The 26,547-nt window shown below is 43.0% G+C and overlaps 1 protein-coding gene across 14 annotated transcripts in view; it reads right to left on the reverse strand.

Moving 5' to 3' along the window:
• ANK2 (ankyrin 2) overlaps window positions 1–26,547 on the reverse strand; it is a 696,877-nt gene that overhangs the window by 101,894 nt on the left and 568,436 nt on the right. For 7 of the 14 annotated variants that reach the window (XM_088448313.1, XM_088448312.1, XM_088448319.1 and 4 more), the window contains 5 exons: window positions 26,054–26,068; window positions 23,259–23,361; window positions 19,662–19,762; window positions 14,914–14,949; window positions 6,192–6,416 (listed from right to left, as the gene is read on the reverse strand). In XM_088448313.1, coding sequence (XP_088304439.1) covers window positions 6,192–6,416; window positions 14,914–14,949; window positions 19,662–19,762; window positions 23,259–23,361; window positions 26,054–26,068 — 480 coding nt within the window. The remainder of the gene's footprint in view (window positions 1–6,191; window positions 6,417–14,913; window positions 14,950–19,661; window positions 19,763–23,258; window positions 23,362–26,053; window positions 26,069–26,547) is intronic. The other 7 variants (XM_088448316.1, XM_088448308.1, XM_088448310.1 and 4 more) reach the window with 4 other exon arrangements.

Genomic DNA, 26,547 nt, shown 5'->3' on the forward strand with positions numbered 1-26,547 from the left:
TGGGGGTGCTCACATTACACCCAGCATATGACTAACAAATGTTATGCACAGACATAACTGCAGGCAGCACAAATATTGGGGGTGCTCACATTACACCCATCATATAACTAACAAATGTTATTCACAGACATAACTGCAGGCAGCACAAATATTGGGGGTGCTCACATTACAACCAGCATATGACTAACAAATGTTATGCACAGACATGACTGCAAGCAGCACAAATATTGGGGGTGCTCACATTACACCCAGCATATGACTAACAAATGTTATGCACAGACATAACTGCCGGCAGGACAAATATTGGGGGTGCTCACATTACACCCAGCATATGACTAACAAATGTTATGCACAGACATAACTGCAGGCAGCACAAATATTGGGGGTGCTCACATTACACCCAGCATATGACTAACAAATGTTATGCACAGACATAACTGCAGGCAGCACAAATATTGGGGGTGCTCACATTACACCCAGCATATGACTAACAAATGTTATGCACAGACATAACTGCAGGCAGCACAAATATTGGGGGTGCTCACATTACACCCAGCATATGACTAACAAATGTTATGCACAGACATAACTGCAGGCAGCACAAATATTGGGGGTGCTCACATTACAACCAGCATATGACTAACAAATGTTATGCACAGACATGACTGCAGGCAGCACAAATATTGGGGGTGCTCACATTACACCCATCATATGACTAACAAATGTTATGCACAGACATAACTGCAGGTAGCACAAATATTGGGGGTGCTCACATTACACCCAGCATATGACTAACAAATGTTATGCACAGACATGACTGCAGGCAGCACAAATATTGGGGGTGCTCACATTACACCCAGCATATGACTAACAAATGTTATGCACAGACATAACTGCAGGCAGCGCAAATATTGGGGGTGCTCACATTACACCCAGCATATGACTAACAAATGTTATGCACAGACATAACTGCAGGTAGCGCAAATATTGGGGGTGCTCACATTACACCCATCATATGACTAACAAATGTTATGCACAGACATAACTGCAGGCAGCACAAATATTGGGGGTGCTCACATTACACCCAGCATATGACTAACAAATGTTATGCACAGACATAACTGCAGGTAGCACAAATATTGGGGGTGCTCACATTACACCCATCATATGACTAACAAATGTTATGCAGAGACATAACTGCAGGCAGCACAAATATTGGGGGTGCTCACATTACACCCATCATATGACTAACAAATGTTATGCACAGACATAACTGCAGGCAGCACAAATATTGGGGGTGCTCACATTACACCCATCATATGACTAACAAATGTTATGCACAGACATGACTGCAGGTAGCACAAATATTGGGGGTGCTCACATTACACCCAGCATATGACTAACAAATGTTATGCACAGACATGACTGCAGGCAGCACAAATATTGGGGGTGCTCACATTACACCCATCATATGACTAACAAATGTTATGCACAGACATAACTGCAGGCAGCACAAATATTGGGGGTGCTCACATTACACCCAGCATATGACTAACAAATGTTATGCACAAACATAACTGCAGGCAGCACAAATATTGGGGGTGCTCACATTACACCCAGCATATGACTAACAAATGTTATGCAGAGACATAACTGCAGGCAGCACAAATATTGGGGGTGCTCACATTACACCCATCATATGACTAACAAATGTTATGCACAGACATAACTGCAGGCAGCACAAATATTGGGGGTGCTCACATTACACCCATCATATGACTAACAAATGTTATGCACAGACATAACTGCAGGCAGCACAAATATTGGGGGTGATCACATTACACCCAGCATATGACTAACAAATGTTATGCACAAACATAACTGCAGCCTGCTGCTGATCGGGGACTGGCTGCTGCTGCTGATCGGGGACTGGCTGCTGCTGCTGATCGGGAACTGGCTGCTGTTGCTGATCGGGAACTGGCTGTTACAGCTGACTGGGGACTGGCTGCTGCTGCTGATCAGGTACTGGCTGCTACTGCTGATCAGGTACTGGCTGCTACTGCTGATCGGGGATGTGTGTATATATAAAAATATATATATATTATATATATATATATATATATATTACACACACACATATACATATTGTGTGTTGGGGTACCTAATTCTCTGTACTGCCCTCTGCTCTGGCCAGCCCCACCCCCTTTTTGCTGTTCTGATACCCCATTACACCCCCCCCCCTTAATTGCACCATCCTGCTTCCTCCCTGCCTCTCTCCCCCTAACTCCTTCTTGAGGTGTGAGTCGAGGCTTCCACTGCCCACGCACTGAAGAGATTGTGCAGATCTTACACAGTTATTGTGTCTGTGTGTGGGTATGCACAGATAGATTATTTATATATATGAGAAATGTGTATGGAAACAGCACCAGTTAAGAATGAACAATGTGGAAACATTTCTGAGAATTATTTACACCGGAAGTGATGTCACTTCCAGTACATGGGCCACAGCTGCTGCCTGTTTTCACGTTGTGGCTACTCCCTTTATTGATAGGGGTATATAAGGAGCTTTTGGTAGGTGTATGTTTTTAGCTAGCCTTTTGGTGACTTCTGTACTATGCTGTGTATTTGGCTGTCTTGACAAAGGTCCTGAAGGACCGAAACGTTCAAATAACCTTGCTTGTGACATGTGAGGTTTTCCTATATAAAGATCCCTTCATATTTGGAACTCTTTCTACATTCATGTACATGCCTTCCCCCACATCCAGGGGCACCGCCCGCCCCCCGCCCCCCCTGTACCTGTCAGCAGCCCGGCACAAGCTGCCGTGTGCTGGGCTGCAGTGGCAGCGGGGAGACTGTTACCGCTGAGCAGCAGCAGTCTCCTCTCCTCTGCCTGGGGTGGGGGGGGGGTAGCGATCACACTGATTGCCCGCCTCCTGGACTTGCGCTGGGATGAGGGGCTCTCAGCGCCCCACCCCCTCTCTCCGGCGCTGCCACGCCTCCCGTTATTAATCCTTGCCCCCATCAGTACCCAGGCCCATGGTGGCTCTTGGCGTCCCTGCCCACATCACTAGCCACACTCCCACTGTGCTGGTCACACCCCTGTGGCAGCAAACAATAGGACCTTTCTCAAATTCAGCTCCAGGCCCATGTGGACCTTAATCTGGCACTGACTCTGGGTAGCACAAATGTTGGGGGGTGCTCGAGCACCCACAGCACCCAGACATGGCTCCAATGGCTACTGTTGTCCATGAAATTATGATAAAAGCTCTCCATAAAAGAGCAATATACTAATCAAGGTGAGGAGCCAAACACTACATATAGTTAAACAATGTATATTTGTGAAATGTAGTACAATTCAAATTTCAGGGAAATGTAATGGACAATAAGCTAAATGTATATGAAAACATTTACTTTTATGATGGTTTTACTGTAACACACTAGTTAGGTTGGAATAAAACATAATGCCACATAGTTCTGTTAGGGAATATCAAAAGATTAATCATTCCATCAGTAAGTATATACAAAAAAAAAAGATATAAAAAGTAGGGATGTGCAGGCTCGGATAGGTTCGAGTTTGCACGTGGAGTTCGGATTTTTCCCTCCAAAAAAACGGAACTCAGAACGAGGCAAAACGTCATCTTACATGGACGAACATCATCATTCCTGGTCTTTTGTCCAGGAATGATGATGTTCGTCCATGTAAGATGACGTTTTGCCTCGTTCTGAGTTCCGTTTTTTTGGAGGGAAAAATCCGAACTCCACGTGCAAACTCGAACCTATCCGAGCCTGCACATCCCTAATAAAATTAAACCTAAAGTATTATTGACGCAGTAAATTGAAGATACGATCAAAGTGCACAAGCTTTCAGCAAGTAATGAAGAGAGATAAATTAGAGAGAGATAAAGCTCCAGGCAATCAGCTGTAATTTTTCAAACACAGCTTATAAAGTGACAGTTAGGACCTGATTGGTTAGTACTTTAATATCTTTCCACTTTATCTCTCTCCAAGGCTTACCATATCGCCCCCTTAGACTTTTGCTAACATTACATATTATGAAGTAATATCCATTGCGTGGGTTGGGTACGGAATGCCGACAACCAGGATCCCGTTGGTCATAATCCCGACACCGGCATCCCAACAGGGTTAGGATACAGACACCTGTCAGTAGGTATCCTAACCCTTCTCCTACTCCTAACCCTCCACGCACCCTGATCCTAACCTCCCCCCTAGTGCCTAACCCTAACCCTCCCTAGGGCCGCAACTAGGGGGGGGCTAGAGGTGCACGTGCACCGGGTGCTGGAATGCAGGGGGTGAAAAAGGGCTGACTCACGATGGCTTGCGGGCTGCAGATTCAGAAAACGGCCATCCAAAAATGGCCACCGCCAAGGAGGAGACAGATGCTAGAGGTCCTTACTGGACCTCTAGTGTCTGTCTCCTCCTTGGCGGTGGCCATTTTTGGATTGCAATTTTCAGCAGATTCCATGCAGACTAGCCGTCCGCATGGACTCTAGTGTCTGTAGGCCAGCGCAAGTGCCAGGAGAAAATGCTGAAAGCTGCATCTTCTCCCATGAAACCCCCTGGCAACGAGCAATAAACCCCATAGCAACGAGCATGTAACCCCCTGGCAACAAGCATGAAACCCCCTGGCAACGAGCATGTAACCCCTGGCAATGAGCATAAACCCATAGCAACGAGCATGAAACCCAGTGGCAACGAGCATGAAACCCAGTGGCAACGAGCATGAAACCCCCTGGCAACGAGCATGAAACCCCCTGGCAACGAGCATGAAACCCCCTGGCAACGAGCATGAAACCCCCTGGCAACGAGTATGAAACCCCCTGGCAACGAGCATGGAACCCCTCATAATGAGCATAAAACCCCTGACAATGAGCAGGTAATTTTAAAGTAATTAGAAGCCTTACTGTGGGGCATAAAATGGTGTCGGGCAAATATGTAAGTGGCACTTTGGTAATAGGCATTACAGTGTGCGGCATAATGTGTAATGGGCATTGTTGTGTGTGGAATAGTGTAAGTCACTATACCAGGGACGTTTGACTAGGGCACTGCCTTATGGAGGAGCAAGGACAAAATCCAGGTATGGGAAGGGAGGGGGTACAAAATTGCTGCCTTGCACCGGGTGACAGATATCCTAGTTTCGGCCCTGCCCTCCCTGACTAGTTCCTAACCATAACCCTTCTCCCCTAGTGCCTAACCCTAACCCTCCCCTAGTGCCTAACCCTAACCCTCCTCCTAACCCTGCTACTTACCTTCGGGATGCAGACGATCAGGATGCCGGCACCGGGATACTGACAGGTGTTGGGATTCCAGGCGTCGGTATTCTAAGTGCTGGCATCCCACTTGCCCGGGATATTGACCACATACCCCATTGCATGTGAGTAACTAAATGTATGAGATATATGTTGTACAATACATTTATTACATCTGAAAATGAATAGGTTCCAAAATGTGTGGGGTTTTTTTTTTTTCAATGAAAACAGTTACAGTAATGGAAATGGCACATATTAGCAGACAATCTTTCATGTAAATGTAATATATATTAGTTACTTAAAGATGAACCTATAATCTACAAAATGTGAGGAAAAAAAAGTCTAGGCCCAGTAATAGGCAGGATAATAACCAGTGGACCAACACTGTAATAAATTACCCAGCAACATTAGATTCAGAGGTAATAAAAATATTATATAATAGTAAAATACATATTACAAATATAACAGCTTGTATGTGTGTTTTTCCTGACTATCTTTTCATAGCTACTACTAAATGTTGCCTCTGTTATATGATGAAAAAAAAAACCCAGAGATTTTCTATATATCAGAGTTATTTCAAGATCACTGTAACTTTACAGGGACTGTCATGAGCAATGCTCCCATCATTCGAAATTAAACAGTTTCCCACTAAGGTGATCTGAAGTTTGCTAAAACCATAACATTCTCCCTACATTTCATTTCAGGTCCAAAGTAAAGAAAACCAGTTCTAGGAATCTATTCTTATTTACTCAATTAATTTTGGTCCTCAAAAAGTTTAACTTATGTTAAAATATAAAATATGAGTTAAAGATTTGGAATGTAAGATTGTGTTACTTTTATTTTGTAATAGTGCAATAAGAAATATAAGAATTATGTTGGGCATTACTATAGTGCTCTGCCAGTAAATTTAGTGCTATCACCCACCCAAGGAACTGAGCTCCAGAAGGGCCAACTTCTATAAGACGACTGGCCAGACCTTCTCCTTCCACCATGGGCGGCATAGTGGCCAATCGATGGCGCTTTACCAAACGACAAGTCACTCTTGTAGGGGCCGTACACTTCCGAGGGGGAATAATTATTCTTAGTCCATTATGCCTGCAGCCTCTCATGGCACCTCCACGAGCATCCACCATGAAGCTAACCAGGAAACTGAGAATATATGAAAGAGAACATAAATGTTAATAAAATAATTCACACAAAGAAAACCACAAAGATCACACGCACTAATTCAGTATATAGTATAAACTACATTTTTTAGTTGAAGCCCAGCTGTGTATGCTCCAATAGAAAACACATGAGCACATTATACAATTATGAAACATACAATATTGATACAGTAAAGTTCTTTTTTCACTATTATTTTATTTAGTAGGAAGGAACAGAAACAATGAAGCAAAGAGGAGACGTTTTTCAATACTTTGCATAATTGCTTGCAGACACGAAACCTTGAGAGAATATGTATCTTCTTTAAAATTATTATTTTTTTGATGGTCTCATTAAAACTTTGGCAAACAATTTATTTTTCTTTCTACAAAAGAATGCAAACCGAGAAATAAAATAGCCAGATACACGCATATGCAAAGCACAATTCATTCCGCATGCTTCTGATTAGGGGATGAGCATAAACCAAGACATTCATCACCAGTTACAGTGATATTGTACACACACACGTATGTGTGTGTGCACATCTGCACATACAAAGGAAGTAGTGTATATCGATTTATACACACAGGTATGAGGGAAGTAATGGCATGCACCCATAACACACATGAATGGTGTAAGTAGTTTGCACATGCACATACCATTCTATCATATCAGTAACGATTTAACATGTTGTAATGTCACATCTGTAACTAATTCCCCAATATAAAGCAGCCATTAATAATATAATAGGAACATCTGTGGTTTGCAGGGTTAGAGTGCACTAAAGCTTAGCACTTCTACTTGTATATTATCTTGCATTAAAGATGTGCAAATATTGCAATGATTTATTAGTCTTATCACAGTGAAAACCTTATTAAAACTGCCTGTATTGCGGTTGGCCAGCATATATATATATATATATATATATATATATATATATATATATATATATATATATATATATATATATATATATATATACTGTATCTATAATGGGGGGGAAGACTCCCATTTCAGTGACTGGACAGACCAGCCGGTGAGGACTGAGAACCACTCTGTGCCGGGAAAAACAGGTAAATATCAGCAGTGGATCCTACCTGTGATTCCTGGGGGGTCTACTGTCTGCTCTTTTTGGAAGTGACAGAGCAGGAGGGGGACAGGAAAAAAAGGAAAGAGATGACCCTGCATCAGCCGGGTGCCTTTACTAGTAAATACTAAATGCAGTTTGAACTTACTCCCTCTTTTCCATAACTTGCTATTGCTAGCCAGCATTGCTGAGTAGGACAACCCTTTGGTTTTACTTGCTGCACACACAGATTTGCAGTATATTATTGTTAGTGCCGATAGCAAAAGTTTTCTGTTATATATATATATATATATATATATATACACACATACACACTGCTCCAGCATGAGCCACGCCCTGTGCAGCAAGGGTTCCAGACGCCCCAATTCACGTGTGCAGTGAAGTCGTGCACGACCGAAAGCGGATGTGGCCTAATTTCCATAAATTATGCTATTTGGGGGCGTGACCGGATGGCACACCTCCCATTTAACGTTAGGCTGGGGGCAAGCCAAGCACTACGTCAGTAGCTGGGCAGCCCCCAGCTCTCTCCCTGCACTGAATGGATGCCGCACGCATGCACGTGGCATCCATTCTTGTTCCCAGAGAGAGAGACTCTTGCCCGGCACTTCTTTAAAATGAAACACCAACGCCCAGCAGCAATAATGCAGCCCATTCAGCTACATACAGTTATACAGTCCAGACCGCATATAGCGTAGTGGGCTGCATTATTTCATTAACCACGTCCCTCCTTCTATTAGGGGAGGTGATAGATCACTTAAATTTCTCAGACTTAAGGCATTTTGGGTTCACACATTGGGGCTCCTGGCCCCTCGTGGGTTAAATGAGACAATGGGGCTCCATTGTTTCGTATAACTATTGTTGGTGTCATCTTCCGTCTTGGTATTTAATAGATTTGAGTCTTATATAGTGTGAGCAGCCGGGTCATATCTATGGTCTGGTGCACGTCACTTGAAATTTTTGCATGGTGTACTTTGCTATTGATTTTGATGTTGTTATTGTCTTATACATTTCCCTGTGATAATGTGAAACATTTTAAAAGCGTTTGCAATGTGATATTATTGCTACAAACTGATTATGTTTATAAATTTACGATTTATAGACTGTGTATATATTTATGCTCTGCTGTTACATACTTCTGTCCTTTCAAGTATACAATTTTTATATTTGATATAGTGTTGTCATGGTGACGGTCTCCCGGTGATGATGTCAGCAGTGGGCGGCTGGTTCCTAGATTGAATGCCAACAGTGTACATGGTGTGGTGGTGGTTTATGAGGTGAGTTAGTTTATATTGTTCTCGTTATGACCTGAAGACGTTGTGAATAAAGCATCAAAGCATTGGTGATTTACCTACCTGTTCAGCTTGTTATTACCCAAATGCCGCCGTTCGTGATGTATGTTGGACTGAGTACCTAAGGAGGGCACCAGGGCAGTTGCTACTATCAACATGAGTGCCGACCAACTGGAGATATATATATATATATAGCAAATAGTCAAGGTGCGGCACTCAGCGATCTAATAGAGATGCAAATCGTATATTCCTAGTTCAGCAACGTTTCAGGCTATAATTGCCCATCTTCAGGCTCTACATATCAAACCTGAAGTGGGCAATTAAAGCCTGAAACGTGGCTGAATTAGAAATATACGATTCGCGTCTTTATTAGACCGCCACACCATGACTATTTAATATATATATATATATATATATATATATACACACACACACATATATATATACCGCAGCATCACTGGGAGCGCTGGCCTGTGAAGCGATTTAAACACAAATATTATGTGGCCCAGTCACCCCAGCCGAGATTGGAGCTGAGCTCCGATCGCGGCAGGGGTGACTGGGCTGCATAATATATGTATTTGAGCCCACATGGTTGGGCCACATAAAATGCTACTTTGGACCGCATGCAGCCCGCGGGACGCGAGTTTGACATGCCTGGACTAAATTGTCTCATCAAGTTTACATACTCAGGGCCTGATTCAGACCCGCTCGCGAGCGCTATGCGCTCGCAAGAGGGTCAATGGTGGCCCACTGCGCATGACAGAGCCGGCTCAGTCGTGCGCATCCTCGAGACCCGGATAGCGACGGGCAAACCATCGCTCCGGGTCTCGTACCAAAGGGGGTGTGCTGTCGATGTTGAGTGACAGCACGCCCCCTTTGGTGGGCGAGCCAGGGGTGTGGCTGCCCAGATGGAGGTGTTCCCATGGGAACGCCTACCGTCTGGGGCCGACCCCACTGACATCACAAGTGATGTCAGTGGGAGTGCTTTCGGCTCTATTAGAGCCGAAAGCACTCTTGGGCTTGTGGCAACGAGACCCTACCACAAGGGTCTCATCGCAAGCCCGATGGTCGCGATGGTCTTGGCCATCGCGACCATCTTCCTGACCGCTCGCTATAGCTGTGGGTTGTCACCCACAGCTATGCGAGCAACCAGGAGGCCGCTCTAAAAAACAAGGCCGGCCCTGATTCACAGCGAGCACTCTGTCAGAGCGTCCAGCTCTGAATCAGGCCCTCAGCCAGTCTAGAAACAGAGGGCCTGATTCAGACCCGCTCGCAAGCGGGTCGATGGTGGCCCAGAGCCGGCTCCGTTGTGCTCATGCGTGAGACCCGGATAGCGACGGGCAAACCGTCGCTCCAGGTCTCGTACCAAAGGGGGCGTGCTGTCGATGTTGAGTGACAGCACGCCCCCTTTAGTGGGCGGGCTGGGGGGGGTGGCTGCCCAGATGGAGGCGTTCCCATGGGAACACCTACCGTCTGGGGCCGGCCCCACTGACATCACAAGTCTAACAGAGCCGAAAGCACTCTTGGGCTTGCGTCAACGAGACCCTACCACAAGGGTCTGGTCGCAAGCGCGATGGTTACGATGGTCTTGACCATCGCGACCATCATCATGGCCGCTCACAGCTATGCGAGCGGCCAGGAGGCCGTTCTTAAAAACCAGAGGGCCGGCCCTGATTCAGGCCCAGTGTCCTTCTTGGATGTACAGATTATTGTGAACAACAATAAGATCACTACTATCCTCTTTACCAAACCAACAGAACGCAACACGATTCTGTTGGACAATAGCCATCATCTGCCAGCTGCCAAAAGGGAACTTCCTTTCTCCCAGCTACTCAGAGTAAAACAAATATCTAGTACACCTGAGGAAACCGACAAAAATACTCAGTTGATGCTAGATAAATTTAGAAAATGAGGCTACCCTGATGATATACTTGCCAAGGCAAAGCAAAAAGTGGATGCCATTCCGAGATCTGAGACCCTCAAAAAAAACACTAAAGGTGCTGAAGATAGGATACATTGAGTCCATAATTTAATTCCTCTCACAAAGTTATTACACTGTGGCCCCTGATTCAGAAGGATAAAGACCTCAGATGTTTCAAGCAAAAGAGAATTATGTTCTGTTACAGCAGAGGAATGAACATCAGAGACTGGACTGTCCATATAGACATCAATGGACATATGACGGATTCACCTCTACTTAAAAAGAAAAGTGGAGGTTGTTACAAATGTGTCGGCTGCACCACCTGACGACACATGATCGATAACAAGGCGTTTTTCCATCCTCATACAGGTCATAAATATTCCATCAATTTTGTGCTTACATGCACTAGTTCATATGTTGTTTATATGATCAAGTGCCCTTGTGGGCTATGCTATGTTGGGAAGACCATGTTTTCTTTTAGAGAATGCATGGCTTTACACAAGTCATCTATCAGAGCAGCTTTAAGTGGTAAATCCTCAGACCAACCGGTCGCGAAACATTTGAGACTCGCTACAGCTTACCCAGCTTGAAATATATCATAATAGATCATATACCTGAGGATGTGAGAGGTGGTAACCGGCATAAAAGGTTACTCCAGTTAGAGTCAAAGTGAATTTTTACCTTAGACACGGGAAAGCCCAGGGGTTTGAATGATCAGCTATTTTGGAACATGTTTGATTAACCTGTGGTCATGTTCTTCTATATAATTCTCCTGTTTAGAAGCAGGAACAATATATGTCTGTACTATTATTGCCTGGGTGTCCAACATTTAGCTATAGAGCTTGAATGATTCCCTTCTTCTTTGTGCTATTTTATTGTGATCATTGTGAGACACATATTTGCTATATGTTTATATTTATACCACATGTGACATATTCAGTTTATATGTTCGTGTATCACATAGCCTATTACAGTGGTTCCCAAACTTTTTTAAGCTTGCTACATACTTGGGTTCTTTCTTTGTCAAAGTCTTCTAGTTCTCATCCTAACTCACTGCTCCATGCTCACTGTCTCCCTCCTCTGTCACCCATATCTGTCGCCCCCCCCCCCATAAACTGTAAGCGCTAACGAGCAGGACCCTCTTACCTCATGTGCTTTGTCTTCCCTCACTTATACCATCATCTCCTCCCCACCCTTTCCCTCGGGTATTATGGCTGCTGATGCAGCAATGTTTATAAACCATGTTTATGTCTTGCTATGTTCTGTACTGTAAATGACTTTGCTCTTGTTTTGTTCATACTGTTTGTGTCTATGTACCTTGTAAGGTAATACGGACCCCTTGTGGCGCCATATAAATAAAGGATAATAATAATAATATGTGAGCACAGTATATTTGGCATTGGTGTAAATTTACTTGACATGAACCATACAGTATATAGTAAACTTGGCATAGACATACAGCATACTTGGCCTCCCTATACATTGCTGTCCCCTGTATCGTGCTGTCCTGACCATGAGCGCCCAAACTGAGAAACAATTGAATTGCTACGTCGGACGCCATCTAGTGACCGCCAGCGCGTATCATATTTGAATTCCCCTCATAGAGGTGAGGAGCAGCATTAGCCTAAACATTGTCGCAGGCATGAAAAGTACAGTTGAAGCGCTCAAACAAGTCACTTTTGGGTGATTTATGCTCGCCAGCTCCGGGGGTTGCCTGTAGAAATTCAGCACCGTTGGCTGTGCGTGGCCAAACAGAGCAACAACACACTTGAATTCCCCCCAAAGAGGTGAGAAGCAGTGGTAGCCTTTTATATATATATATGTATATATATATATATATATATATATATATAGATGTAAAAGCATATTGTATATTGCAATAGTACTGTACATAGAACTACAAGGAGTACATCTTTGAAATAGGGCGCTGTACACATTTTCAATACTGTCTATGTTTCCAGATAATGTCAGGATAGGGCACATTGCATTCAGAGTTGTATGAGTGGTTCTCATTGGACCATAAATTCCACCTACAATTTAGACTTGTCAACTACTCAGAAGTTATCTACCCTACTGACATGCCACTGAGGAAATGGCCGTAATCAGCATGGAAATTCCCAACTGTCCAGCTGTTTTGTAATTAATTTGCTCACAATTACTATTAGCCTGAAGTGCACGTGTTGAGTGGAGAGAAACGGGAACTGTTTGGTCTATTTACAATGGCCACCAATACTATGTAGCAGTGCTGGTTAAACTGTATATGTCATGGCAACATTCCAATTATAAGAAGCTCAATATGTCCATGCTACAGCAAGATGACTCGTACAGGTTACAGTCCCCAATAGCAAACAGATATGATTTGTTTCTTCATAAAAATAATCAGGATGCTTCTGTGTCCAAACACATTCAGTAAGAACTCAAACAAATGTAATGCTAATAAATGGAAAACTTGAAAGAGGACATTAGCATTTACTATGAAGCTTATTGCTACATGCAGTGGCTAGACGGAAAGTTAAAAAAAAAAAAAAAAGTGAAATTGAATAATATTAATTTACACTGAATAGTGAGTTTGATCCAAACCAAGTCCTAAGGAGTAATCTTTCATCATTTTGTTGGAATGTTGCTTATTGCTATCTGTGGAAAGTAGTAGATGGTAGCACATCGCTACTAATTGACTACTGATTCCGATGGTGTTATCTGTAGGTGTATAAAGTGAATGTAACTCATTCATTAAACTCTACCGGCTGCTATCAACTGATCTTGATTTAATATTAAAACTGTCTCCTATAAAATCCCCATCAAAGCATACTTGTCGTCATAGCTAAGAGCTGCCATCTTGTTATGCAAGATGAACAAGTTCATGAAGAGGCATGCCCACCAGAGCAGAAAGCTGGAACATATGAACTGAAAAATTAGATACATAAAATATAAACCATACTTGCCTACTGTCCCGAAATGGTCAGGGGGACCGCGAAAATTTGGTGGCGTCCCGACCACCCGGAAAAGTATTCGTCACCCGCACCGTCTGGAGCCACCTTCATCCTTTTTGCATTCTACCCAGAACCCCCTGTGGCCGCCTACGTACAGAGCACAAGTGGACGGTCCCCGGGGGTTTATTACGCAATTCGCGGTGAATGGCATCATCAGAGCCCTGCTCCCCGCTATACGATGCCTGTTTTCTCTGCACTGTTTTCTCTGCACTGATGATGCAATTGTGCACCACGCCCCCTGCGCCGCCCACTCTCTACCGACCTGGGTGCCCTCTCCCGGAGAAGGGGGCATGAAAGTTGGTAAGTATGATATACACCTATCAGTGTTGCAGTTTCTCCTTGGTTTGTTTCTTCATGTTGCTATTAATGAGCTATATAGTGTCATGTGGCTATCAGGGAATACTTGCCGACTTCCTGGTTGCCCCCCTCCGGGAGAGTAGGTAAATATGCATTGCAGCACTGTGTGTAATAACTATGTATAGAATTACATGTACAATCATGCATTGTACTACTCCTTTTGTACCTCAAACATTCATTACAATTTCATGTTGCATTCAGCAAGCAGCTGAACAGAACTCAATCTTACCTACAGTACCCTAGAAGTTGAAGCAGTAGCATGTGTATGTAGGGCAAGAGCAAACCCTCGGGCACCTTAAACAGCCCCCCAGCACCTCGTGCTTGCTGCTTCCTAAGGCAGTGCATCCTCTGCTCCTAAGACTGGAGTGTAGTGCGTGGTGATAACATAACAGCCAAGTGCTTCACATAAGAAACTCCTTACTGCTTCCCTTCATATCAGCAGCCAACGCTCTATGTGGGGTAATAAAAACACTGAAAGAGTGACTTCACGATTTAGGTGCCCCGTAACCACTGTAGCAACGACACTGTTTGTATTAAGCCTGACGTCACACTAGATTCATGTTGTATGAAATTTCTATTTATAAAGAATGTACATAAAATGTCAATAACATTATGTTGACTTTCTGCAGTTTCTGTAGTTAGAGTAGTTTTAAGGAAAACATATGTAATATTTGTGTTTTACTATTTTAGTATTTAATAATTTGAATATTTTACCTATTAGTATAAAAAAAAAATCTTGTTTTTGTGCCCATTTTAGCCAACTGGTTAGATGTGAACACACACAAGCATCCTGATGTGAACTGCTGGTATACAATGTGGAGACAATGCAAACACATATTGAACACAAAGTTAAGATCACCTGCTGTGGTCTCGATCAAGACAAGGAGACATGTGGCTGCAACAAAATAGATTATTTAGCCATGAGAGAGCAAGGAAAGAGAGGAAAGAAAAAGAGGTAACAATTTAGATATTTAGAAAGTTCCATACAAATGAACACCCTTGTAATTATTTAAATGCAATTACTGAATTGTTCTTGTTTTAATATGTGCATCCTTCTGCCCCAACAGCACACATTTAGTACAGGTCACCAGTGATTGCTGGAGATACACAAACTTATTTGAATCTGTGCATTAAGACAAACTCACTCATTGGGCTATATTTACAAAGCAGCAACTTGTGGCACTAACACAACTGAAATGTGATAAGGTGCCAGCCAATCAGCTCCTAACTGTCATCTCACAGGCTGTGTTTGAAAAATGACAGGAGCTGATTGGCTGGCGCCTTATCACTTTTCACCTGTCTCCTAACACTGCTTAGTAACTAGACCCCCAAGTGAAAAACCTGGCGTGCTTCACACTTCACTGTTAGTGCCGCTTTAAATTTTCACCTTAAACCTGTCGAGAAGCTTTGTCAATATAGGCCCTCATTCAGAGCCGTACGCTCTGAGCAGAGCGCACGCTCTGAATGAGGGCCGGGCTCCATTTTCATGGAGCGTCCTCCTGGACGCTCGTATAGCTGTGGGTCACCACCCACAGGCTATACGAGCGTGCTTTGTGATGGCCACGATGGTCGAGACCATCGCGACCATCGAATTTGCGAGCCGGAGCCTGCGGTTGAGGTTTTCAACCGCAAGCTCCGGAGTGATTTTGGCTCTATCAGAGCCAAAATCACTCCCACTGACATCACTAGTGATGTCAGTGGGCCGGCTTCTGACGGGAGGCGTTCCCGTGGGAACGCCCCCGTCAGGGAGGCACGCCCACCAAAGGGGGCGTGCTGTCAATCAACATTGACAGCACGCCCCCTTTGATCGGACACAACGAGCGAAGGACTTTCCTTCGCTCGTCGCGTCTGGCGCATGCGCACGACGGAGCTCCCTCCGTCGTGCGCATGCTCAGTGCATAACATCGACCCACTTGCGAGCGGACAGCCGCTCGCGAGTGGGTCTGAATCAGGCCCATAGTCCATTAAAACAATCTTATTGATTAAATTAAACACACATTACTGCATTGAGGGGCTTATGTAACAAGCAGGCACGGGTGCAATTCCGGTGAGTCTGCCAGTTTTAAAGCCAAAAAATTAGTGACCAAGCACTGATAATTCCGAATGTGAGTGTGTGCACCAACAAAACAATTAGCAAAAAAATAACCACTAGTGGAAATGGGCTTATATAAATTGAAGTATAGTGCTGTGGAAGAACAATTTCAAGACATCAAAATAATTAGATATACAGAAGTGTCCTCCTACACTATTGCTGCAGTTGCGCCAAAGAGCCCTTCTTGGCACGCCAGGTCCTGGTCCTTGTTCAAATGTGCGTCTTAGTCACAAAGTAATGCGACAAAACAGCTTCACAAGACTGCACTGATTAATTTGATAAGTGACACTTGTATATCTGAGTGCAACTGAGTCTGAATCTGTATATGAAGTGCTATGATGCAGCATACTTGCCGACTCTCCCGCAATGGCCTGGAGGCTCACGAAAATCAGGATGTGCTCCCAGTTCTCCGCAGGAGAGGACAAGTCTCCCGCCACCCCCCTCACCCCCACCACTTCACGACGCACTTACCTGCCAAAAGTGGGCAGTCCAGAGGGGTCTGATGACGCTGAATCTTGTCATTGTAGCCCTGCCTCCTGCTTTACAATGCCGGAAATCTTGGCATTCTATGGCAGCGCCGCAATGACACGAAAGCGCCACCACACTATGCACCAACCACTATTGCCGACACCATGCCCCCTGCAGCGCCAACCTGGCGGCCCCCCCCCCTTTCCTTCAGAGGGGGCAGCCATAAAGTCTGCAAGCCCGTGATGCAGCGTCCGCGTCTTTTTTACGCCAAGGTCCTTTATACAGATTCAGACTCAGTCACATAAAGATTTGATCATCTGTCTTGGCACTTACCTCCATAGAGTCACTCACAGCACTGAGAGTGAACGTGGTCGATGGCCACCATTTACTGATGAGCCGCGGGACCCCAAAGAATATAGCTGGATCATATGGTAAAGTGGACCTCGCTCATGTGATAAGTTCGTGAACACTTTATACATTAATTACTGGGACTTTCAGTTCCTCATTTTTCATTCACTAACCACGATTAGTGCCGTACTTGCCATTTTATCTATATCAGTCTAAGTGCAACAAGAGCTCTATATTAATTTCAATTCCATCCTGGTCCACTATCAAAGATTATTATACTTGTTTTGCAGGTTTTTTTTATATCTAAAGGAGTGAAATCCAATAGCTATGCATGACTGAGCTGATATATCAGACCCAGTTGTTACATTAACAATTGATTGCTAATTATTATGTGCTTAATTTTTGTGAATAAAAATGATATATTGTTTTATATAAAGATATTATCTATATCTAATTATTTTGACTTGTCTTGAATTGTTCTGCCACATCATTATACTTCAATTTATACAGTATAGCACATTTCCACTAATGGTTACATTTTCAAACTGGTTTTGCCTTTTATAAGATTGCTGCTTAACAAAAATTGACAACACTGGCACTCCAAATCTATGACACCAATAATAAACATAGTGCATTTCTGCACAACAAGTTTACAAAACTGTCACTCAAACGCTGCATGCTTAGATAGAGAAGCACCTCCATTCTGACACGGTAACCTGCAGCAGAGAATTCAGTGGGAGTATGCTGGACTTATTTTGTTATTTAAAAACACTTAAGATTTATCTTTTGTACATTATTTAACTCAGTAATTCACAACCTTTCAAATATTATTGATTAAAATGATGGCTTTACTTGCTTTTTAGTAACAATGATTTGGTAATTATCATATAAACAATTGGATAGGAATCAATTAATGAGTACAAATAAGTTTGGCATTCCCTTTAAACTACTTTACGCTACACATTCATTTACCTACACTGTGTACTGTACAAAAAAACTGTAGAACGCCCTGAAAACATCTAACAACAAATTATACCAATGCCTGCTAAGGTAAGCTAGTGTGTAGGGTGTTGTAGTATATGAGTGTTGAGATTTAGCTTAATACTTATAAATATGTCTAGGATAGAAAAAAAAGAATACTGTACATACATACAGTACACAGACTTATACTGTACATAAATCATTTGCAGGACAAAAAAAATGTACAACAGGCTTAGGCAATCTGTGGTGTACTAGCATGTGGTATGCTGGGATTTGTAGTTAAAAAAAAACAGCTGGAAATCCACAGGTTGATGTAGAAGGTAGTCTATTTATCTAGGACAAATATTTCCAACTAACACAGCCATATGTTGTAGAATCAATTTAAATAATGGTTTATTACATTTTAAGCACAAATGAAAATATACTCTGTAGTTGAATTTATCTGAACTTTAACTTTGTTGCACATACAGTTACAAAAGTAGCATCCTTTCCTATTTTGAGCTGTACTATTCTGACAGAACACTTTGAGATCTAGAAACTAGAATATACTAATCAAAAATATATTTTCTTCTCCACCAATAGTTTTCTATACTTGGCACATTTACAATCTTTTGATTTACAATCTGTTGATGTTAACTATAGGATGCATATATTTTCCAATAGCAAATCTCCAGTACTCAGAAACTCCGGGTTCATTTAACATAAGCACTGAAGCCATTCCTATACTATATGTAAGACATTAAATAGAATGGCTGAAAGTAGAATCATGGTTTTCTTTTACTCAGTCATCTGTGCAACACATATCACAACTAACCCTGCCAGACTCAATGGGTATAGGCAAATAATCGCAGATATCTAAAGTCTTAGGATATGCATTGAGTCCCCCCGAAACTATGTATCACCTAATTTGGCAAAAAAGAAGCATACTGTACATGAATGATTCTTGTACAGAACGGGAATGTTTGCATAGGGCACTGTGTGTAGTAATTACTATTGTGCATATGGTAGCTACTGTTCAGAACCTTGTAAAGGCAACACGATAAGGAAACACCACTGTTAATTTAGACATTCATATTAGTGACATCACATTGAGAAAGTCAACAGAGCATGAGTGAAGTATGGGTCTCCCTCAGCCATGGCTCCTCTATTAGTCAACACACAGGCACAGGGATGCCAAGAGGACACTGCTCAGGCACAAGAACAATCCACAAGTAGAAGGTATAAAGTAATTTCTCCACATAGCATTTGCATTTTATTATAAAGACCTTCATGATAAACTGCCACATGAAGCATCATAATGATGGAGAATAGTAACAAGCAATAATGTTAAATTGCTAGATTGGTATAGATTAATGTTAGAAATATATTTATTGCTTACAAACAGTAAAACTAAACTATCAAGGATAATAAATTGCAATGATTAAAAACAACTTGAGTCTATAGTGATAGCAATAACCTACTAAACATGTCACATGCCAATAAAGTACCCTTGTTCCCGATAGATGGATATTTTACTTAATCAAAAATAAGTAGTAATAAAAAAAATCCAGAGGATCTGTGTACCACTCATGCCTATGGCCACAAGGTGCCAGTTATTTTCCCACAGACAGACTGACGAGTTACCTGTCGTCCAGTCACCTATTTGTCACTGTTTTTGTACCTATTTGACGTCAATGACTGCCAGACCCTGGTAGCATGTACATTCATTTTATACTCACCCAGAATGGATTGGGCTAGAGGAAAGTGCCACGTTGTCTAGGTTGTCAGTTCCCCAGCTGAGGCGATAAGAGTTCTGCTCTGTTTTTGTCAAATACGAAATCTACATAGTTTAAAAGGCAAACAATTAATGTAGGGCAATTTATGAATGACGGTGCTTTACAGCTGCTATTGAAATTGAAGAGAGATTAAAAAAATAAAGTAAAAGCAATTTATAAACAAACTCTGAAAAGAAAATAAGACAGAAGAAGACTATTTATGACATAGGATGTACTGAACATCTTGTTGGAAATGCACAAATTATTGTACCACTGCTTAAAAGCATATGGCAAAACCAATTAATTCAACAAAATAATAAATGGCAAAAACAAATATTGCAGACATGTTTGATTTGTTAGCGATGGCTGTGCATTAGATTAGCTCTCTGCCCTATCTTTTACGTAATAATCTGCTCACAAATACAAATCCATTAAACATTAGCCAAGGGGGTGGGAAATTACAGAGTAGTGCCAAGGATTGTCATCACCCCAAACACAGGGTTGTCCTTGGTACGCAACTATCTAATGGAATTAAATGGTCTATGTACTAAGGAGATGTAGTTGGCATCCCGGCATTCAGGAAGCCGGCGGTCAGAATCCCAGCGCCGGAATCCCAACATCAGTATGAATCCCGACGGCTGACATGCAGACGTTGAGTATTAGGGTTAGCCACTAGGGGGAGGGTTAGGATTAGGCTGCGGGAAGGGAGGGTTAGGGTTAGGCTGCGGGAAGGGAGGGTTAGGCTGCGGGAAGGGAGGGTTAGGATTAGGCTGCGAGAAGGGAGGGTTAGGATTAGGCTGCAGGAAGGGAGGGTTAGGCTGCAGGGGGTGGGGGTTAGGGTTAGACTGTGGGAACGGAGAGTTAGGGTTAGGCTGCAGGTTAGGGTAAGGGTTAGTACACTTACAAAATTCTGTCAGTATTCTGACCATCAGCAACCTGACTGTCAGGATCCCGTACCCAACCCATACTAAGCCTTGGAGAGAGACGAAGTGGATGGCGATAAAGTACCAACCAATCAGCTCTTAACTGTCATTTTTCCAGGCTGTGTTTGAAAAGTTTCAGTTAGGAGCTGATTGGTTGGCACTTTATCTACATGCACTTTATATCTTTCCAAGGCTTAGTACATTGACCCCTTTAAAGTCTCACTGGACCCAGTGGATACAACGGTCATTGCAACTGTGATCTCTGGGTCTCATTCAGACCCGCTCGCAAGCGCAGGACGCTCGCAAGCGGGTCGATGTTACCCAAATGCGCATGCGCACGACGGAGGGAGCTCCGTCGTGCGCATGCGTGAGACCCGGACAGCGTCAGCCAAGCTGTCGCTCCGGGTCTCGCACCAAAGGGGGCGTGCTGTCGATGTTGATTGACAGCACGCCCCCTTTGGTGGGCGTGCCGGGGGCGTTGCTGCCAGACGGAGGCGTTCCCATGGGAACGCCTACCGTCTGAAGCTGGCCCCACTGACATCACTAGTAATGTCAGTGGGAGTGATTTTGGCTCTGATAGAGCCAAAATCACTCCAGGGCTTGCAGCAGCGAGACCCTACCGCAGGGTCTCCATCGCAAGCCCGATGGTCGCAATGGTCTTGACCATCGTGACCATCACCATGGACGCTCGCATAAGCTGTTGGTGGTAACCCACAGCTATGCGAGCGTCCATAAGGCCGCTCCAAGTTGAGGTAGGAGGGCCCTGATTCAGAGCGAGCACTCTGGTCAGAGCGTCCGGCTCTGAATCAGGCCCTCTGTTCCTCCTCTTGGGAACTCTGTGGCCTCACTGGTGGAGATAGCGGCTACTACAACTTCTGTAAAAATGAGGGGAAAGTGCCCTGTAGACATGATACCATAGACAAAATACCGGGCACTTGGCTACTGTGATCTGGCACATGACTACAGTAATGCCCATGCAACTCAAAAGGTTCCCTTGAGATATTTAATCAAAGACAGTTATAGTATTCAGCAGCTGTCTTAATAACTTAATAACAACTGCGGGTGTATCTGCATGTGAAACGCTTTTTCTTTCACGTCACTTTACTAATAAGACACATTGAAGCTAAAAAGCCACATGAAAAGACGCTCGGCACTACCAAGTTGCATGACTCTCACATGTAATAGCATGCAAGATGCAGTGTCTGGAGATTCTGGTAGGTCTGCTCATGTTTTTAAAGAAGCAATCATTTAAAAGGCAACACCAAGTTGGTTTTGCCTTTTAAATTAGTGGTGCTTTTAAAATTGGTTGGGTACGGGATCCCGGCGGTTGGGATGCCGACTGTCAAAATCCCGATTCAAGCAGATAAGTGTCCTAACTCTAAACCCTAACCCTCCCTCCCGCAGTCTAAATCCCAAATCTCCCCTTAGTGCATAAACCAAACCCTCCTCCTAACCCTAATACTTACCATTGGTATGCCGGTGGTCAGGATTCTGGAGCTGGGATTCCAACTGCTGTCGGTATTCTGAGCGCCGGCATCCCAACTGCCGGGATCGTAGCTAGATCCCTTTAAAATACGAGCAGACTTGCCTGCATCTTGCCAGGGCGTGCATCTCGCAGGCTATTACATAAGCCCCATAGTGTGCAGATGGTGACAGTGTACTCTTGCTTTGCCATACTAAGAAAACTTCCAATAAAGTCATTAAAACTAAATAGGATATATTGGGGTAAATGTATTATAGCGGCACTTATTGTCCCGCAAAAACGCTTCCTGCTTCGCCTGTTTACCGAGGCGAAGCGTGAAGCACTACTGATGACATGTATTACTATCTCATTGACTGGAGCGGGGGAGTGATAACCCCCCCGTCTGGCGATCCCAGCTAGAGCCCACAGCGCATCAGCCTACTGCTGATGCGCTGTGTCTCACTCCCGTCTGGATCCACTGAGCATGCGCAGGACTTTGCAGGCATCGCAAGATCTCCTGTGCAGCCCTCGGAGCGGATAGGGCATCGCCAAGCTGCAGCTATCGATAGCTGCAGCTGGTGGAACGGTCAGGCGAACTGACCGTTCATACATTACCCAGGCTATCGGGACTGCTATCTTGTAGATAGCAGCGCTGATAATGACAGGGGCGCACAGCGCCCCGGTCATTTACCGCTCAGTACCCCAATCATACATGGGGGAGAAGCGGTTACAGCGCAAATAACCGGTGTGTATATGCCGCTTCGACGGTTAATACATCTGCCCCATAGTTTTTTATCTAATCTCTCATATGTTGGTTACTGCACTAAAAATATTGGACAAATAAGTAATACTATACTTTAAATTCCTTACCTATGAAAAAACAATATAAACATCCAAACCTAGACTTTCCTATTTAAGAGGGTATTCCACAATACTGCTAACACATTTGGTGCAGTTCTGTGATATGCTATTATAATTGTGTAAAACAAAAAACATTTATACAAAACAATTAAATATTTTCATTTTGCACCTATCTGAATATGAATTATTTAGCTACGAGATTATTCCTCCTTGACATTACATATAGACAGGATATCATATAAGAGATATATAGCACCAGAACATTTAACTAGTTTAATTAATTTGAATAAATAGAAAAATCACAGAATTACCCACCTGGTCATGAGGTATGATAACAGTGTCGTCTATCAAGGCACTGCCCCTGGGGTAAGACGGGTGATTCATCATGTGGGACCTGTCTGAACTGAAGGATCGCAGGCTGGTCGGTTGACACATATATATCACCAGTAGTGTTGGGGTTTGGGAAGGTGAGATGGAAGGATAAGCCGGAGAATGAAAAAAATTAGCTATTAGCATTTGGTGCAGCTTCCAGGGGAGATGATTGAGCCTCTGCAAGACCACACTAGAATGTTTTTTTAATGCTTGAATTAAACACAAAACAACATAATGTACAGTAATGTAGGCTATGTACATTGTATCAGAATAATTTTATTTTGTACAAATTTGGTTTGTGGTCTATTAAGGTGGATAAACTGTAAAAATCATGTTACTGGAAATACATTTAAAACATTATCTGGATTCTGGAATGTTTTATTAACTGCATAAAAGGAAATATTAATGAAACATGTCAGACCACATGTAATGACATGCAGTACATCCCCTGGAAGATACCGTTTGTGCTGATATGTAATCAGCTTCATGCGCTGTGGAATAAACTCCCCTGTATGATGCTGATATAAATAAAGTGAAAGCAGAGCACACACTGCATCGTACATAAGCAGGGCGCTAGATTGGAAACACACATAGACAACATTATACGTCACAGAAATTGCGAAATACTAAAAGGATCACATTAATATGTTTATCCCTATCAAGCTAAGCAGAACATTATGACAAATACAATCCAAAATTAAAACATGTATACATGAATGATATTTATTTTTATAAAAGGGTCAATTATTAGCAAAAGAGCACCAGAGAAAAAAATCTAACTATTTAACCAATGTACTCCTGTCATGTGACCAGGCAACTCTGTGACTAATCATGTCTAAAAGTGTTTTATTAGTGTTTTCCTAATATTTATTCTTGCATATGGAGTCTATAAAGTATCATCATTTTGAAGTGCTAAGACACAATTTGTATCACTGCAATTCAATAAGACTTACCAGTTCTGCAATGTTGGGTGCTCTACCAGGGTCTAAAGCTGGTCATACATTAGACCAACTATTATCCAACCATCCAACTAGTTGGTTGGTTGGAATGAAAATCTGGTAATGCATGGGAGCAAATGACAATCAGCAATTTGCTCCCAAACCCCCAAAAATTGGCAAAAACTGTCATTCAGACAAGTTGTTTTTATCAAACAGCTATAACCAACATGTCTGAACAACCATTTTAGTCTGTTTTCTGGTGTTTGGGAGCAAATTGCTGATTGTCACTTGCTCCCATACATTACGAGATTTTCATTCCAATTAACCAACTAGTTGGATGGTTGGATGATAGTTGGTCTAGTAGTGTATAGCCAGCATAAGAGGCTCACGCGCTGGAAGAGTAATTATCCAGTGAAAGGCATTACAGAAACATTGTAACATCTCAATGCTCATTTGCTTAGGCAATGCTCATTTGCTGAGGGAGGGGGAACATTTATCGCCTCTCCAGTGGCTAGATCACTGAGATGGCGGTATTTTATCAACAAATACTGAGATAAGAATAGTTTTTTACCGTTTTATGAATTGCTGAAATATTGATTTATGTAAGGTAACCCTTTTCTTGAATTGCACAAAGCAGTGATAATCGCGATTTCTGTCTAACATGACTAAATTAGACATTATCACTGTTTCATCAAATGACCCTATAAAATTCTTTAAATGCCAAGTACCATTCCCCCCACCAAAAATGTAGTTTTATATGTCACTATATCAGGTGCTATTTATATAGATGTCATTCTTAGGGGTATATTTACTAAAGTGCAGGTTTTTAGAAGTGGAGAAGTTGCCCATAGCTACTATCTTCTAGAGCAGGGGTCTTCAACCTTTACCCTCCAGCTGCTGTGGAACTACACATCCCAACATGCACTGCCACCTTTTTGATATAACAGCATGCTAAAACTATGGCAGTGCATGCTGGGATGTGTAGTTCCACAGCAGCTGGAGGGTCAAGGTTGAAGACCCCTGTTCTAGAGCGATGTAGTCATATGACTTTAGCTACTAAATTGTAGTCATATGACCGGCGGCAGTCACAATCCCGATATATGATAGGCGTCCAAATACTGACGCCTATCATAATCCCGATGCCGGAACGCTGAGGATGCCATCATGAATTAAGGTAAATCCGGGGCGCCCATAGCGTTAGCCCCGGGGGGGAAGGTTAGGATTAGGGAGTCTTGTTGGGTTTGGGTTAGGTTTGGGGGGAGGAGATTAGGGTTAGGCACCCCTAGGGGGGAAGATAAGGCACCCCCCGGGAGAGGTTAGGGTTAAGCACTACCCCTGGAGGGTTAGGTTTAGGGAGCGGTAAGGGGGGGTTACAGTTAGGCACTTAGGGGGGAGGTTGTGGTTAGGCACCACTAAGGGAGGGTTAGGAGGGGAACAGGGGAGGTTGGGGTACTTACCTGCTACTGTTGGGCATCAGCTGTCGGGATTTGAACCGGCGGCTAAACAGTCACCGGTATTTCAATCCCATTCCTCTTCTAGAAGGTACTAGATGAATGATAAATAAAATCTGAATGGTTGCTAAGGGCAACATCTCCATTTCTAAAAACACACTTTAGTAAATATGTCTCTTAAGTTTTCAAATCTGTATTTTTTCTACAACACCAATCGCGTTAATGTACAACACAGAAGAAATAAAGTGAGGGACATGGAAAGCATTGATGGATGAACACCTAAGATCTATAGTATGGTAGAGGCTGAGCAGATGGAGAATATAGAGGTATCATGCAATGCCATACGTACCTAGGCATAGTGCTACTGGAAAACATCCACAAAATGAAGGAAAGAAAAACAAAGGAAAGAAATGAATGACAGAAACTGTTAAGAAGTGAATGGCAAATGCTGTATTAGTTAGAAGAAAAAAAGAACATTTATGAGAAATAACTTCATGTGGTTAGTAATGCACCATTTGGATGTGGGATGGCTGTTTTGTTGCTGTTGGATTTAGGCTGCGTACACATTAGGCGATATATTGGACAATATGTAGTTTTGAGGCAAATTGGAATGACATTGTTCACATCGCATAGTCAGATGTACTAAGATCTGGAACATGATAAAGTGGAGAGTGATAAACGACCAGCCACTCAGCCCCTAACTGTCATGTTACAGGCTGTGTTTGAAAAATGACAGTTAGGAGCTGATTGGTCGGTTGTTTATCACTCTCCACTTTATCACTTCCCAGAGCTTAATACATCTTCCCCACTGAGTGTGCTGCACATCAGATGGGAAGATGTTGT

The sequence above is a fragment of the Taudactylus pleione genome, unplaced genomic scaffold (assembly GCF_031769625.1).
Source record: "Taudactylus pleione unplaced genomic scaffold, aTauple2 ptg000454l, whole genome shotgun sequence".
Taxonomy (NCBI): domain Eukaryota; kingdom Metazoa; phylum Chordata; class Amphibia; order Anura; family Myobatrachidae; genus Taudactylus; species Taudactylus pleione.